Consider the following 18,765-nt stretch of genomic DNA (forward strand, 5'->3'; position numbering starts at 1 on the left):
AGATATAAAAACATCAAGAAATCTATTTGATATAAGATGTATATTTTAATAAAACTATTTAATTGAATCCAAATTATACCGTTTTTTAAGACTAAGCTTTTGATGTATTTTTTTTAGATAATATTAAGTTTTTATTAATTGTACCACTTTTCCACCTTCTCATCTAATGGCAACACATAGTATGTATCGTATGGTTGTATAGTTGACGGGCGACTTCGTAACGTAAAGTAAAAAATATCGTAACGTATTTCGTAGTTAAAAGTGTAACAAAATGGCTAAGAGAAAAAATAAACCTTTGATAGATTCAGATTCCAGTAGCGAATGTTCAGATTTGGATTCGGTGAGTAAATTGAGCTTAAATCCTTCCTAGGTTATAGTGTCTATCTTAGCATTTTGACGACATTCCTTTGCTATTTTGTTTGCGTATTCAGGCCAAGATCAATGTCTGAAGGATCTAATTATGACCAATGCGCATTAGTGAAGATGTCTTAAAAGAAAAGTACATATTCAAGAAGTAAACATACAATATTCTACGTCTTAATACACACGATGTTTTTCTTTAAAAAGTTTCGTTTACAATGGCTTCTTTTGGAATGACTCATGAAAAATAAAAAATAAAATTGTCCCATAACCTTTAAGAGGTTGACATTGATTTAGTAGTTTTAGTACTTCAGTACTTCTTTTATATTTTTTTACAAAATGACTTGGAAAACATGTGTACAGCCACAATTTGGGACAACAAAACTATTTATAATTTTTCAACAGCTGGTCTTAATCTTGTACCTTATATAATGCTATTTAAAAAATGAAATATTTTAAATTTTAAACTCAATCCAAGCATATATAGTGCATCACTTTAAACTAATATTATCTAATTTACACCATCTTTTAAATACAAACATAATACATTTGTATTATATCATTTTAAAAACAATTTTTTATAGTCTATATACATGCCATATTACATTTAGAAAGTTGGTTAACTTGATTTAATGTAAATTATAGAATGTAAAAGAAAAAAATAATTTTACTTAATGATATATTTTTAGTATTGAAGCTATTAAAAACAAACCCTTTTGATATATATGACTTGTGAATTTAGTTAATGAATCAAAAAAGTCAATGAATTCTATAACTTTAAGTCCACCCAGATGGACTTAAAGTTATAGGGCTTTAAGTCCATCTAGGTGGGTACCACCCATTGAGGTATTCAACTGCTAAATAGGAACACTTAGTATGGTTGTGTTCAAGTTAAAAGGATAAGTAATGAACCATTATTCCAAGCACATCATACCTTTACAGTCCTTTCAGGTGCATTATCAGTGTACGGAGTGATTTTTAATTTTCTTCACCAATGTCAAAGGATTAGTTAATTTTTAGTATTGCGCCTCAGTTTGACATGCATTTAATTTAACTGAAATTAAACACATATTCAAACCTATCCATCTGCTTTGTGGTAGGGTTTTGTTGAACTCTATCCGGGTAGGTAACATTCACTTATCACATATTCAGTTTAAAGCTAAAGCCAGTGTAATATGGGCGCAAGAGACATAACACCCAAGTTTTGCGGTGCATTCGATTTAAAGCATGGTTAATATCTCTAGCAGCACCAATGTGTATAGGGAGTGGTAGCTATTACTCATCAGGTGGCTCATTTAAACATCATTATTTAAGAAAATTGTTTTTTTTTCTCTTTTCTATTTTTTTCTCGTTAAAAAAGGCGGGATCTGATTACGAAATTCAAATAATTACTTGCACTGTTAAATAGATTTCTGTCAAGCTTATCTTATAAGTTTGTCTATGACATTTCTGAGTTATTCTTAAATCATTTTTTTTTTATTAGTTCTTCTTTGCTCTTGCTATGGAATAATATCTGGCTTTTTAGCTCATATAACTTTTTTTACAAAATCACTCTATAATTTATTTCATAAATTATTATATAGAGTTCTTAAGATTATTATTTTTTTCATTATTACAATGTATATTATTTACTAATTGTCGCTCGCATTTTAGGGGTTGTCATTAGGTGATAGGCTTATCATATCATCAATTTCAGTTTGGTTGCGAAAGAGCAACACACAGGACGAGTTATGTTAATATTATTAGTATAGATTTTTTTATTATCTTATGACAAATTAAACAGAAATAATTGAAAGTAGAACAGCGACTATTATTAGTAATTGACTATATATTTGTAATTAAATTAATGACCATATATATCTCATTAACTTAATTCCAGTACAGTTATCATTCACTGCCACCGTAGGGTGTGAGGAATTCACGAAGGAAGGTTCTAGAAACTTTGACATTGAAGCTATAATTTTTTTTTTGTTATTTAAATTAGTTTTTGAGCCGTTTAATCCAAGTTTACTTTCCAGCTGTGTAATATAAATAAAGATATAGATTAGGGATATTAAACTGATAAGAAATGTTCAAATACTGGCCTCCGACTGACATGAATTTTTAAATAAAGTCATGTAAAAAAAAAAGTATATATATATATATACATTAACATAGCATACCAGACATCCTATTGATATACTATATTAAAATTGAATTAAAATAAAGTAATATTTTTATGATATGTAACTTGAGGAATCCAAATCTAACTAACCCATATGTGTATATTATATAATAGACATACTTTGTATATTTCTTACTTTTAAGGTAGAATTTGTAAGAAATTCATTAGATTGAGCAAATTTGAAATTATTGTCATAATAAATGCGAAAGTAACTCTGTCTGTCGCTTTCACGGCGAATTTGATGAAATTTGGTATGAAGCTAGGTTGTACTCAGAAGCAGGAGGCTATTTGTGCCTAACACCTGACAGCCAACCCCGAAAACGCGAACGAAACCGTGGCAGACACCTAGTTACCAATAAATACGATGACGATAACGAAGTTCGACGTTCAAGTTACTAATGCCCGATTACTATTTAAAAAAAAAATGATTTGTTTTACTTAAAAATGTTTTAATTGGCATTGGTTGGCGGACGAGCATATGGGCCAACTGATGGTAAGTGAGCACCACCGCCCATAGACAAAAGCGCTGTAAGAAATATTAACCATTGCTTACATCACCTATGCGCCACCAACCTTGGGAACTAAGATGTCATGTCCCTTGTGCCTGTGATTACACTGGCTCACTCACCCTTCTAACCGAAACAAAACAATACAGAGTACTGTTATTTAGCGGTAGAATATCTGATGAGTGGGTGGTACCTACCCAGACGGGCTTGCACAAAGCCCTACCACCAAGTGTATATTATATTTTTTGTATATAATATTTTTTAACTATAATGTAATAATAATGTACGAGACGTAATCAGAGTGTAGCTACTAATGGATAAGAACTATCAACGAACAGTAGAGTAAATGTATGTTAATTGCAGATACTAGTTGAATGTCTATAAATAAATGGAAACGTTAATGAGACAATTCTAAAATCCAATCTTGATAGTTATCCAGGAATGTTACTATAAATTAATTGGTTAAATATATATACACATATATATATACTATACGACACATACGTAAGTTTATTTACCAATTAGCCAAATTGTTTTTTTTATGTCATTGGTTGACCGTCGAGCATATGGGCCAACTGATGGTAAGTGGTCACCAACGCCCATAGAAAATAGCGCTGTAAGAAATATTAACCATTCCTAAGATTTTATGTCCATTGTGCCTGTAGTTACACTGGCTCACTCACCATTCAAACCGGAATACAACAATACTGAGTAATATTGTTTGCACAAAGCCCACCCTACCAATAAGTAAAATAAGCGTGGAGTTAATGCTTGTTGACTTCCAGGCAGGAGACATAACGTACATATATAATTGTAATTAACTAACATGACTGTATTTTTATATATTGAAAAAGAGTAACTACTGAGTTTTTTGCCGGTTCTTCTCGGTGGAATCTACATTCTGAACCGGTGGTAGCTTTACTTTAAATAGTTTGTTAAATGACGATTCAAAAGTGCTTGTAAAAGCCTACTTGAATAAAGTATATTTTGATTTGATTTGAGTTAGTTTAGTGATAGTCTAGCCGTTTTAACGGCGCCGTTCAACCACTGAATACGCAGCCGCATTTAAAGGTTGCAGGCCCTGGGGCCAGAAAAGAGTGGAGCTCCTAGAGCAACAGAGTAGTGGATGCCCTAGTGATTAATATTATTTCAAAAAAATTTGAACATTTCCACTATAGTCTAACAATAATTTATTTACTCTATTGCTAACTTTTAAAACACTCTTTAGAAACATAGTTATAATTTGACTATATCTAGATATCTAAACATATATTTTATTAAAAATCTTAACTCTCTTCTGGAGACCCCAGGGCAGCTGCCCCGGTTGCTCTCTCTCCCAAATCCGACCCTGACTGAATAACTTTCTGTAAATACATCTTCCGTTCACAGAGTAGGGTAATTTGCTTTAGCTTAAAGCAAAAGTATGAATAAAATTATTTATACTTTATAGGTTTGATTTAATAACATATTATAAATGAAACTTTCATCAAATTTTGCAAAGTAATAAATAACGAATTGGGTTATTGTTAGGATGCCAATTGAAAGGCGGTGCTCATTAGTAACATGGCTAGACTATTAATTGAATGGCTATTTAAGATTAGTGCCAGCGATATTGTAAATTTTATATATGAATATATGATGTATTGAATAGATTTAATAAACTAAAGCATCGTGATTACCTCCCTTCTATCTTTTCTATCTATCTTTAAAATGTTCTATGTTTTCTATGTTTTCAAGCAACGAAGCTATCGTTGCTTGAAAACATAAATAATTTAAAGTTTAACATGTTTACTTTTTCTTGGCTGAATTATTTGGCCAGTTATCTTTGGATATATTTTTCTGATTATATAATATGACATACATTAATAGCCTGTAAATTTCCCACTATTGGGCTAATGCCTCCTCTCCCTTTGAGAAGGATTGAAGCATAGTCCAACACGCTGTTCCAATGCGGTTCGGTGGATACAAATGTGGAAAAATTGCGTTGAAATGAGACACATGAGGGTTTTCTCACGATGTTTTTTTTTCACCGCCAAGCACGAGATTAATTATAAACACAAATTAAGCACATGAAAATTCAGTGGTGGTTTTGCCTGGGCTTCAAACCGCAATCATCGGTTAAGATGCACTTGTTCTAACCTAATAACAGGGTTCTAACCTTAAAACCATATTACGGGGTTAGAACGCGTAATATCACATGTGTATAGAAAAATGAGCTTATGTGATTCGTGGAAACGAGAGATCTATCCTGCATTTTTAAACCCATACATTATAAAGAGATACACATATTTTAAAATATTTTTAGTTAAACTAAATTAATAAAGTGTGACTAAAGCATAGTTTTAAATGACGTTTTGATATTAATAAGAATTTATTATTTTGTTCCAGCAATTCCTCAATTTGGCAAAGAAGAAAAAGAAACCAGGAGAGTCGCCACCGCCACCGAAATCGAAAAGCAAATCTTCAGATAGTGAATCTGATTGGGACGATGATGACAAGAAAAATGGTAAGTTTTTTTTATTTTATTGACCTGGCAAGCGAGACACGTGATGGTTGCGTTTACCACCGCTCTTAGATATTGGCTTTGTTGGTAGGATTAACTATTCCTTCACCAACTCTGGGAACTAAGTTAATACTATCCTAGTTCCTGTAGTTAAACTGACTTACTCACTCTTCAAACCAGACTACCTCAATTCTAAAGTGTTGCTCTTTGGCGATAGAATGATTGATGCCAACCCCACCCAAGCTTGGCAAAGCCCCATCAACAAGTCATTATAAATACTTCTCTATAGACTTCAAACTGTAGAAACATTGCTTTTACACACCGAAGTTAATACGTTGCAATACATACCTACCTCAAGTAATTAACATAGATGCAATTTACATACTTGAAGTGAAGGGTCCGGGTACAAGTTATAAGTACCAAGATTATTTAAAAGGAGATATTTTAATTATTAATAATTAATATAAATTCCGCTCCCTATATCGCTCGTGAATTGTTAAAAGCTGATTTACGTTTGATGATGTCGTCCTGACCGATTTCGGTGATGCGTGCATCCTTTAGTTTTATTGTGAGCCAGCATAGTTTTAAAGCCACAAGGGACATTGTATATTAGTTCTCAATGTTAGCGGTTCAATGGCGATGTAAGGAATGATTAATATTTATTATAGCGCCAGTATTTGTGGGTGGTGGTGATTATTTACGATCAGGTAGGACATTTATAATTTAAACAGTACCGGACATTACAACGTAATATTCTGCAGTGAGTTTCGATTTTTTCTTACATAATAAGCACAGAACAGCTCTACTGTTAAATATATCAATATAGGTATATAAAGTTTTCTGTCTCTATCAGTTCTCCAATGTCTGCATTCTCATCTCGACTCAATTTTTATTATAGAATATTTTTATTAATTGTGAGGCCGTTTGTATAAATCTTAGTCTTATTTCAGACAAATCATCTTCGTCGTCCGGCTCTGAATCAAATAGCGATGCAAGAAGCGATACGTCGAAGAAGAAAGAACCAGCTAAACCGAGTAGGAAAAGTTCATCGGACCATTCAGAGGAAAGAAAGAAACCGGAACCAAAAAGAAGTGAAGTCAGGAAAAGCACAGACAGCGCCGGATCAGGGAAGAAAAAGGATGTGTACAGTGAACCAGAAGAAGGTGAGTGGATGACGATTAGTAAAGTCACTGCATGCGAATATCCCACTGCTGGGCAAGGAAGGTTACTGTGGAGGAAGTTTATGAAAAAACTCTTTTAAGGAAATGTTTATAAAAATAAAAAAATAGGACAGACTGCAAGATATTACAGTACAAGTTGTGTCTCCGTTAACATAGTCACTATCTCTTTACATTTTAATCCGGTAGAACAATATTATCAGAAGTTCCAACACGCCTTCCAAACCTTTGAGTGCTAGTGAAAACTCCAATGTTATCCATAAGCCAAACGAATCGTTCCTTGATGTGCAACACGGTAAGTGTTCTCTCGCTTCGCTGCAATCTGTGAGTGGTTTAGTGAAAAGGGACGGAAGTGTGTGACGGAGATGCGCACGCTGTTTGATTTGGCCAATGGGCATGCGATGCTAGAGTTGACATCAATCAGTACCAACACATTCTCCTTAATTACTAAATTAATGTTGCTTACTACCAACGTGAGATATAACGTGTTACGCATCGTGTACAACTACTATAAGGCTACCCCACGCACCCCCTCTCCCTTTTTTAACCAAATACAACACATTTGAGTTTTAGTCAAGAATTGTTATTGTTCACAGGCGAAGTATCTTCACACTCATCAGACAATGATTCAATAGATTCAGAGGAAGAATTTGATGATGGGTAAGGAGTATTATTTTTAAATATTAAATTGACTAAATGTCTGACAACTGTGTTTAAGGCCCCCCCTCTTTAACCAGAAGGTTTGCAGCTTATTCTACCACTAATAATGTTTTAGAATTTACTTTATATAACACAGGTTACGCACGCGTTTTCGCGCTAGTTTTATGTGTTTGTTGTTAGGTATTATTCACATTAGGTATTTCCTTTTTAATTATAGACTATTTGTTATTGTGATGTTAAAGCTATATTATTGCAAAAATATGTTTAAACGGATTATGCGATGAACAGTTACGATGAAAATCTCATGGGAGATGAAGAAGACAGAGCTCGGCTGGCGGCCATGTCGGAGAAAGAGCGCGAACAGGAGATATTTAAACGCATAGAGAGGCGGGACTTGATGAAGACACGGTAAGTTGATCATTTTCATACTAAATATATTATTAGTAACGAATTAATAAACAGTACGTATCTGAACATGTCTCGTATTAACAGAAGTCGGTAGCTAGATTTTTTTTTTAATTTTAATTAATGGGTGCTTCGAACGTATTGGTGTTTGACAGGGTTGTATTTTAGAGCCATTTTTATTTTGCGTATATACATCTGAGTAGTTATTTGCAAAATATGTTTTTATTACTATAATATATCGCTCTAATAATATATTTTACCGATTCATAAACAATTTTTTTTTGTTAAAAAAAGCATTGTTAATCATTTAAAAAGGCGTGGAGTTTATACTCGTTGATTTTCAGGCTAAAATTTATATAATATGATCAATATTATAAAAATTTAAATTTATTTTATCTGACATAACTTTGTATTTTAAATGTTGGGAAAGATTAGTCATTTTTAAAATCTAGGTAGAATCTACATTCCGAAGCTGTGGAGGTTTTACGTTTAAGATACAATTCTGTAAAATAACGATTCAAGTGTTCGTAAAAGCGAATAAAATATATTTTGATTTCGATAGAGCGTAAAATATAATGATTCGATTTGTCTCTTTAATTCACTCGTGTCTCACGGGGTTGCATTTTAGAGCCATTTTTTATTTTGACCAATTACTTCCTAGTGATTACCTAGTAGGGCTCATTTATTATATCAATACATCGCTAGTGAATAACTCCGTCACGATTCGTAGCAGTTCAATTTAAACGAGGCCTAACGCGTCGTTCGAAATTTAAAATTGTAGGTGGGAAATCGAACGCAAGCTGCGCCTGGCGCGGCGCTCCGCGGCCGAACGCGGCGCGTCGCCCGCCGAGCTGGCGCGGCGCCGCGACGCGCGCAAGCGCCGCCGCGAGCAGCGCGCCAAGCTGCAGGCGCGCCGCCAGCGCGACCACGAGCGCCGCGGTGAGGACTGTTTCTTAAATGTTAAACGGATTCATAGACTTTTCGTGTTTCATCCACTAGTATTTTTTAGATCATTAACACGAGGTCTGATGCGCATTATGTAGTTCAACAAAAACTAAGAGTGATATACAAATCAGTCTTGATTTGTTTAAAAAAAATCTAAATAAAACTCTCCTCGCAGAATCCGAAAAGGAGGAGCCCAAGGAGCCCGAAAAGGAAAAAGAGAACCCGCCCGAGAGTCCAGGGGAAATTCGAGACGATCCCAAGGACGAAGGTATGTTTGAGTTTGACGTGTGTGAAGTATCGATGACCGCTCCTGTAAATGTAAATATAAAAGAGCTTCGGAACCGAGTCTAATTTTATTTTACGGGTGATAATCGAATTGACCGCCTCGCTCGTGTAGTGGTCAGATATAAGGCCGCGGATACAGAGATCCTGGGTTTCGAACACCCCGGTCGGGCCGATAAAAAGTTACCGGACTTTTCTATCGAAAATTATTCAGCAACAGTCGCGCAATCGTGCCCTGCAACATAACTCAGTGTAAGGCTGTTCCGCCCGCAGAGCGCTCGGCGTCGCCGCTGTTCGGCGCGAAGACGGAGCGCAAGCGCAACGTGGACGACCGGCGCGTGAACGCGATGGCGGCGCTGCGCGCGCAGCGGGACGCGCGCGCCACGCGCGTCGAGACCGAGCAGCGCAAGCGCGCCGAGCTGCAGCGCAAGGAGGACGACGACGTGAGGCCCACGCTACACGCTACACGCTACACGCTACACGCTGCAAGCCGAACGCTTATTGTTAAGCCTTCGATTGTGTACAACATGAAACTCAACATGAAACAAAAAATTATACCACCATGGAATCATTATTACTTATCTTAACGATGCGACTCATAGGTTTGACGTACAAGTTAGCAGATCTCTTGAGGTCTCACTCGATTTAGGAGTCCCGCAAGGACTAATACTTGACCCCTTTCTATTCCACGTATACATATATGGCTTTCTCTTTCTTGGAGGAAATATAAATATAATGCATGTCCAAGCACTAGAATCACAGCATCACAGTTGTCAAGGTTGGCAGCTCATTGGTTATGTAGTTTCTTAAAGCATCTATATCTATGGTGATTGGTCACAACCATATGATTACTTTCCTATTTTAATTTAAAAAAAAAAAACAGTTGTATTGTTAATATTAACAATTTCTTGCAGGACGCAGACGCAGAAATAATAGGCGGAACAAGTAAACAGAGCGTCAAGTTAAAAGCATCGGATATATACTCGGATGATTCTGGTTCAGATTCAGAAGATAATAAGTCACAAGGTTAGTTGAGTCCTAGGTAATCAAATTCAAGTAATTTTGTCATACTTTGTTTATTTTGAAAACATTATTTAAATTAAAGAAAGTCTTTATAAGTAATTTTCAAACGACTTTAAATAATTATTAAGTATATATTTATATATATATATAAAGCTAGTATCGATAAAAATAAATTAAAATATGTATATCTGCGAGATTCCGCCAGCTGACACGGGGATTTACCCCGGTGTCCAGTGTGACAAGTTTCCCCGGTGACAAGTTTCTGTAATTATAATTGATTATGTTGAACAATCGCTAACTTTTTTTTTTTTTTGAATTATTTCTAGGCCGGAGAAGTTCTTCGAGCTCGTCCTCATCAGACGCGGAAGTGGAAGAGAAGAAGCGTGAAAGAGAGGAAGTCGAAGTCAAATACGCAGATACTAGGGAGCAGATTAATAAACTTAGATTAAGCAGGTATTATATAATATATTTTTAGTTGGAAATAGTTGGTATTTGGTAGAATGGTTTTGTTAAAGCAGTCTGGGTCCACGCCTCAATTGAATAAATCAAAGTATACTTTTATCAAGTATTTTACGGAACTATATTATAATACCAGCGGTTCAGAATTAAGATTCTGCCGAGACAAGTCTGCAAGGAACTCAGTAATCACATATTCTACTGCTGAGATGCATTACTTACTGTACTAGTAGTGTTGTATTCCGGTTTGAAAGTTGAGTGTTCATTGTAACTACAGGCACAAGGGATATAACATTACATTTAATATTTCTTGTAGTGCTATGAGAAGTGGTGATCACCTATCACAAGGAGGCCAACTTACCAGTCTGCCTATCGACTTAAATTAAAAAAATTCTCTATGAGAAGAAAATCACTAACTCCACATTAGTAGAGTAATTATTATTAACTACTGAGTTTCTTGTCGGTTCTTCTCGGTGGAATCTACATTCCGAACCGGTGGTAGCTTTACTTTAAATAGTTTGTTAAATGACGATTCAAAATTGCTTGTAAAAGCCTACTTGAATAAAGTATATTTAGATTTTGATTAATTGAATACAAAGTATAGTTTGGTTCGAATTGTTTCAGGTTTAAATTAGAAAGATTAGTACATTTACCGTTCTTCTCCCGAGTCGTACAGGGCTGTTTCGTTCGTATCGGCATCGGGAATAACAACGGCAACCCCGTCTACAGGGTGAGTTATATTTATTTATTCATAATTAAATATCTAGCTATTAGACGTAGGAGTAGCCGAGTATGGCACATTGGTGCATGAGTGCTGTTCGGTTAAGTTAGTTATGCGATTTGTCAGTAGATGGCGTTAACCAAAAGAGTCTCAATTCTGAATCGCGCTGACTAGAACCCAAGATAAAAACATAAAGTGTTTAAAAATGTTATATTATTTTGTCTTTCAATACAGTTATATATTTCAAGGTGTGTTTTAATTTATCGTGCTAAGTAGTAAATTATATTTCAATTGTGTTGAGCGAACAGTTTGGTCCTTCGAGCCGGATGTAAAGTGCGTACGTTTAAATTAACAGATGTGAACTTAGAAAATATTTGAAGTGTCAGGACTTAGAATAAAATTTTGTAAAGTGGATCTTCAATATAGACTTAGAAAAATTTAGTGACTTTGGACTTGAAAAATTTGTGTATCTGTTTTGTAACAAAACTTTGGAACTTTAATTTAATATTAACAATGGAAGACATAAATCAAATAATTAGTGTTCAGGAAGAGAAATTTGATCAAATATTGAAAGGAAAACGAAATTACAATAAATCACCAAAACAAAGGATTACTTTAAGTTATCTAGAGACACGTTTGGAGACGCTAGAAAACACATGGCAAACATTTAAATCTGGTCATGATCAAGTTGTAGCACATATCAAGAAGGAAAATAGAAAAGATTTTAAGTATTTTTCTAATGATATATATAATCAATGTGAGGAGTCATATATAGAATACAAAAGTGAATTGAAAAATCAACTTCAAGAAATGGCATCTAAGAAAGAAGTACAACCAGCAGACACACAACACAAAATTACTGAAATTAATTTGCCTACGATAAAAATACCTACCTTTTCTGGCAAATACACCGATTGGCCGTCTTTTCATGATTTATTTAATTCTCTAATTCATATAAACAAACGCTTAGACGATGTGCAGAAGCTGCATTATCTTAAATCATCGGTGACAGGTGAGGCAGAACAGTTGCTGAAAAGTATATCTGTAACCAGTCAGAATTATGAACAAGCGTGGTCAACACTTAAAAACAGATACAACAATAAGAGGTACCTATCAAATTGTATTTTCAAAAAATTGTTGAACCTGAAAAATATTTCATCCGAATCTGCAGTGAGCATAAGGCAATTAATTGATTCAACGGTTGAATGTTTGAACGCTTTGAGCAATCTTGGATTACCGACAGAATCGTGGAGTGCTATCATCGTTTATATAACAGTAAACAAATTGGATTCTGAAAGTCATCGATTATGGGAGCAACATATTGCACTAGAGCAAGATTTTCCGACGTTTGACGAATTGCAACTATTTTTAGAAACAAGATTTCGGTCGCTTGAGATGATAGAACACAGTTCCAAAACTGTTAGAACCCGCTCATTCCACACAGCATTTGACAAAAATACAATATCATGCCTATACTGCAAAGAAAGTCATTACATGTATCAATGTAAGCAATTCGTAAAACTAAGCTTTAAGGATAGATCGGAATTTGTACAAAAACATAATCTCTGTTTTAATTGTCTTATCCCAAACCACTCAGCAAGTAAATGTCTGCGAAATACCTCTTGCCGTATTTGTCAGAAAAAGCATCACTCTTTATTGCACCCTGAAAGAAAAGAAACTGTAAGAGAAGAAAGTCAGGAAGACCATACAAACATAGTATCACATTTTACAAAACAACCTGGTCAAATTTTATTAGCTACCGCACTGGTGGATGTGTCTTCAAGCAATGGAAACATAGGAACCTACCGTGCTCTCATTGACCAAGGCTCTCAGGCCTCGTTTGTGTCAGAGGATATCGTTCAAACGTTACGTTTGAAACGAGAAAAAATCAACGGCGTGGTCACTGGACTGAGTGGAGGTAATCAGCTTAGCATCAAACACATGGTGGAAGTCAACCTTAGATCGAAGGTTAAACCAACCTTCATAGTCCATGTCAAGGCGTATGTTCTACGTAATATTACAAACTATTTGCCAACACAGCAAATCACGATGTTTAATTGGCCTGAACTAGATAACAAAACACTAGCAGATCCTGAGTTTCATATACCGAATAAAATACAACTGCTGCTAGGCGCTGAAGTCTATAGTAAGATCATAGATGTCGGTTTGCTGAAGAGTCCGTCTGGGTCTATAGTAGCACAATCAACATACCTGGGATGGATTCTATCTGGTGATACTAACGATACTAAACCTGTAAAGGAAAAACAAACAATTAGTTTACACATCTCTGTAAGTGATAATGAACAACTAAAAAGGTTTTGGGAAATTGAAAATGAAGTACTTACCAATGAACGTAAAATGACTAAGGAAGAGCAGATGTGTGAAGAGATCTATAAAAAAACGACGGTCAGAGTAGAATCTGGTAGATATAAAGTACATATACCTTTTAAAGAAAATATAGAACCAGTAGAGAAATGTGGAAAAACTAAGGAAATAGCAACATCTAGATTTCTACAATTAGAAAGAAAATTTAAGTACAATATAAAATTGAAACAAGAATATTGTAAGGTAATTAATGAATATTTAGCTCTGGGTCATATGGTAAAGGTAAATGAAGAAAACAACAATGCGATATATTTACCCCATCATGCGATCTTGAGAGATGATAAAGATACAACAAAGCTACGAGTTGTTTTCGACGCTTCTGCAAAGGGATCCAAAGGATTTTCTCTAAATGATACGATGTTAACTGGACCAGTAATACAAAGAGATTTACGCACTCTAATTATGGAGTGGAGAACATATAAAATAGCTCTGGTTAGTGATATTGTGAAAATGTACCGCCAAATATTAATCGCAGATAAACAGGCTGACTATCAAAGAATTGTTTGGAGAGAAAGCCCTCATGAAGATCTGTTATCTTATAAGTTATTAACTGTTACCTTTGGCACAGCATCAGCTCCGTTCTTGGCTGTTCGCACTCTTTTCCAAGTCGCTGAAGATGAAGAGCAAAGATTTCCTTTGGCTGCATCAATAGTAAAAAAAGCGTTTTATATGGACGACTTAATGTGCGGCGCTAACGATGTATGTCAAGCTATGGAAATTTACAAACAAGTAAATGACTTACTGAAATGCGCTGGGTTTGAATTGCAGAAGTGGTCGAGCAACTGTAATGAAATATTAGATAATATTACGCAGAGTAAGCCCAAATTACAACCTTTTGAAATTAAATTTGATAAAGTCATTAAAATACTGGGACTTTCATGGGATAGAATAGATGATACGTTTAAATTTTATATAAACTTACCTGACCTTATAGAACCTATAACAAAACGTACTATTCTTTCCGAAGTGGCACGTCTATTCGACCCTTTCGGATGGTTAGCTCCAGTTATAATAAAGGCAAAAATTATTATTCAAAGGTTATGGCTCTGTACGTGCGGATGGGACGAAGACGTTCCAATTAATCTGAAAGAGGAATGGTTAGGTTATAGACAACGACTACAAGAATTGGAAAAAATAAAATTGGAGAGATGGATTTATACTTACTCAGAAATCAAGAGAGTTGAATTACATGGTTTCGCTGATGCGTCCATGGCTGCATACGCTGCAGTTGTTTATGTAAAGGTGTTCCATAGGGAAAATATACATGTAACTATATTGGAGAGTAAGACAAAGGTAGCGCCTTTGAAACAAATTTCGATTGCACGATTGGAACTATGTGCAGCAGTTCTTCTTTCAAGACTGCTCTCGGAATCCGCCAACGTTTTAAACATACCTAAGGAAAACATTTTCGCATACACTGACTCGATGGTTGTGTTAGCCTGGATCGAAGCTCAACCTACCAGATGGCAAACCTTCGTAGCAAATCGAGTCTCAGAAATACAAACTAGACTGAATAATGATTCTTGGAACCATGTCACTTCAGAAGATAACCCTGCTGACTTTGCCTCTCGTGGAGTGAATCCATCTGAGTTAAACAATAAACAACTGTGGTGGAAGGGACCTAATTGGCTAAATCTTGAAACAAAAAAATCTATTAAATTGGTTATACCTAAAACAAATCTAGAAGAAAGAAAAAATCACACGAAAACATTTTTTTGTAATAACACTGAACCTATATGGGAGAGATTTTCTACACTTACCAAGATGATACGCGTACTCATCTATTGTCGACGATTTCTGCACCTGAAAACAAAAAAGAAGATAAATGATAAACCAAATTACTTAACTAGTGAGGAAATGAGAAGAACATTAGACACATGCATTAAAATTATACAACAACAAGAATATTCAGAAGAGATACATGATATAATACGAAAGCAAAAAATAAAAAAGAAAAGCAAATTATTTTTGTTGTCACCTTACCTGGATGATGATGGTCTTCTACGGGTTGGTGGAAGAATACAAGCTTCTCATGTCTCTGCTCGCTATAAACACCCTATAATAATACCGAAAAATACTCACCTTACCAATTTAATAGTTAGAGATGCTCATCAGAGACTGTTACATGGTGGCATAGCTTTGATGATGAACTATTTAAGGAGTCGTTACTGGATCATTGGTCTAAAACAGCTAGCGAAGAAATGCTATCGGCAATGTGTTGTCTGCCTGAAACACCGAGGCGCTATAATACAACCAAAGATGGGTGAACTTCCTGCAGTACGTGTTAATCCAGGACGTGCCTTCGAGACGACGGGAGTGGATTTTGCTGGCCCTATACAAATGAGAGTTTCAAAGGGTAGGGGTCAAAGGTCATACAAGGGATACCTATGTTTGTTTGTTTGTATGAAAACAAAAGCAATCCACTTGGAGGCTGTAAGTGACTTGACAACTCAAGGTTTCATTGCTGCATTTAGACGATTTGTGTCTCGTCGCGGTCACTGTTCCGATTTATATAGTGACAACGGCTTAAATTTTGTTGGAGCTGCAAAGGAGCTGTCAAAAATGTTAAATCAAAGCATGAGTCAGGTTATGAAAGAAATTGCTGAGTTACTAAGTAATGATGGAACATCATGGCATTTCATACCTCCAAGAGCACCAAATTTTGGAGGCCTTTGGGAGTCTGGAATTAAATCAATGAAGATACACTTACTTAAAACCATTGGAGATTCGACGTTGACCTTTGAAGAAATGACGACGCTTTTGACTCAGATTGAAGCTTGTCTCAATTCTCGACCATTATGCAAATTGAATGATTACCCAGATGACATCGCACCTTTAACACCGGCACATTTTCTGATTGGCGAACCTCTGATAACACTACCCGAAAAACATTTTGTCGCAGAAAAAATTAGCCCGTTAAACAGATGGAGACTAATACAACGGATGATGACACACTTCTGGAGGCGATGGTCCACGGAATATTTACATACATTGCAACAGCGTCACAAGTGGCAAAATACAGCTGGTGAACCAGATGTCGACGATGTCGTCATTTTGAAAGATGATTTACCGCCTTCGAAATGGCTACTGGCTCGAGTCCAACACAAGCACGTTGGTCCTGACGGGCATGTGAGAGTTGTCACTTTAAAATGTAAAAATTCTATTCTGAAACGTCCGGTTTCCAAAGTGATTCCTTTACCTAAGCTGTAAAGAACTGAGGGTTCTTGGTGGGCGGTATGTTCGGTTAAGTTAGTTATGCGATTTGTCAGTAGATGGCGTTAACCAAAAGAGTCTCAATTCTGAATCGCGCTGACTAGAACCCAAGATAAAAACATAAAGTGTTTAAAAATGTTATATTATTTTGTCTTTCAATACAGTTATATATTTCAAGGTGTGTTTTAATTTATCGTGCTAAGTAGTAAATTATATTTCAATTGTGTTGAGCGAACAAGTGCATTGTAAACGATGATTGCGGGCTTAATTCCAGGCAAGCACCTCTAAATTTTCATGTGCTTTCATTTTTATTTATAATTCATCTCGTTTTCGGCGGCGAAGGAAAACATCGTAAGGAAACTGCTTGTGTCTAATTTCATTTCTGCCACATGTATATCCACCAACCTGCAATGGAGCAGCGTGGTGAAATAAGCTCCAAACCATCTCCTCAAAGGGAAAGTAGGCTTTGGCCCAGCAGTGGGACTTCTACAGGTTATTTAAACGTAGTTAGAAAATCGATCGATATTAGTTATATTAGAATAATTCGATCTTAACGTCAATATTTAATTTATATCGATAATATCAATAAGCTCCCGGATGTTCTGGTGATCTCCTTTCCCCTCCCAAAAGTAATCTAAGGGACCATTGGGGCCTCACTAATGGTCCGAGACTTGACCACGCGTGCTACCCGGGACATTGGCAACCCCTGCACGAATATTCACAGGCTGTCAATGTTCAGCCTCACACTTTGTTACTTGTGGTCTTGTAACACCAATCTAGTTTTCGGTTTGATGTCTTAAAAACTTTTCATATTGCAGGTCGCTGAAATAATAGACGTATACGAAACGGCGAAAGTATATAATTTAGGTAACACAAGAACGAATAAGGGCTTTAAGTTACGTCACGGAACCCAGGACAGAGTGTTCAGATTGGAGTTCGTTAGCAATCAGGTAAATATTAACTCCAATTATATATTCTACTGTTAAATAGTAAACTTAGTATTGTTATCCGGTTTTAAGTGGGTGAGCCAGTGTAACTACAGGTATAAAGGACATAAAGTCTAAGTTCCCAAGTTATACGGTGGTGATATGAGGAATGGTTAATATTTCTTATAACACCATTGCCTGTGGTCAGGTGGCCCACAGCCACCATCCGCCCAATTCGAAAAAAAAAAACTATATAAACTTTTGTTATTTTAGTGTAAAAGTCACTGTCAGTATTCTTTTACTATATACCAAAACTTGTCCCAAAATCACTGGTTGTATTAACTAGATATATGATGGTGATAACGTGCCGACAAGCCATCTGCGTTACATATTAAACAAGTATGCGCACAAGCACAGCTCTCTATTACTTCTCCTATAATCCGATACGAACTGAGAGAGCTCAGGCGCCGGACCAACGGCTTCAGGTGCGCAAGCGCACGGGAGCGGAGACGCTATCAACCAGCAACCTACGAATTAATAGATAAATAAGCACTTGGTAACATTTAAATTACCTGAGCTATAGTAGACAGCTTCTTTCGAATGAAGTTTACGCGGCTTACAGTAAAGCGATCTGGCGGAGACCGTCACGCAAGAGAAAAGAGTTATACCCGAGGCGAACTTTCCCTCTCTTTCTCTCTGTCCCTTTCTATCATATACGATCACATATAACATAATTTTTTTGTTAATTCTTTAATTCACACGGTATTTTTAATAAAATTTTATTACATTTTTCTATTATCGAACGTCTTATTATGTCAGTTATTTAAAACGATTTAAATATTTTATTAAATAAAACAATATTACTTTTAATAAATTTATTACATGAATATAAAATAATAACGAATTCATAACAAAATACTTTAACCAATTTCTGGTTTGCTAATATTATTTAATGATACGCCTGACCGTATATCGCGCTGCTTCCCGCCAAAAAGCGAATGAATTTAAAGGACGTCTGACAGCTTAACGCATGACGTT

General features: G+C 35.7%; 1 protein-coding gene across 1 annotated transcript in view; it reads left to right on the plus strand.

Annotated features, from left to right (window-relative positions):
• The first annotated feature begins 201 nt into the window (after positions 1-201).
• LOC125073864 (RNA polymerase-associated protein Rtf1-like) overlaps positions 202-18,765 on the plus strand; it is a 32,818-nt gene continuing 14,254 nt past the window's right edge. The window contains exons 1-12 of the mRNA XM_047684946.1: positions 202-340; positions 5,419-5,536; positions 6,484-6,696; positions 7,308-7,371; positions 7,660-7,779; positions 8,558-8,715; positions 8,897-8,989; positions 9,277-9,446; positions 9,918-10,029; positions 10,353-10,479; positions 11,107-11,212; positions 17,620-17,751. Coding sequence (XP_047540902.1) covers positions 272-340; positions 5,419-5,536; positions 6,484-6,696; positions 7,308-7,371; positions 7,660-7,779; positions 8,558-8,715; positions 8,897-8,989; positions 9,277-9,446; positions 9,918-10,029; positions 10,353-10,479; positions 11,107-11,212; positions 17,620-17,751 — 1,482 coding nt within the window. The 5' untranslated portion in view covers positions 202-271. The remainder of the gene's footprint in view (positions 341-5,418; positions 5,537-6,483; positions 6,697-7,307; positions 7,372-7,659; positions 7,780-8,557; positions 8,716-8,896; positions 8,990-9,276; positions 9,447-9,917; positions 10,030-10,352; positions 10,480-11,106; positions 11,213-17,619; positions 17,752-18,765) is intronic.

The sequence above is a fragment of the Vanessa atalanta genome, chromosome 26 (assembly GCF_905147765.1).
Source record: "Vanessa atalanta chromosome 26, ilVanAtal1.2, whole genome shotgun sequence".
In the NCBI taxonomy this organism is placed as follows: Eukaryota; Metazoa; Arthropoda; class Insecta; order Lepidoptera; family Nymphalidae; genus Vanessa; species Vanessa atalanta.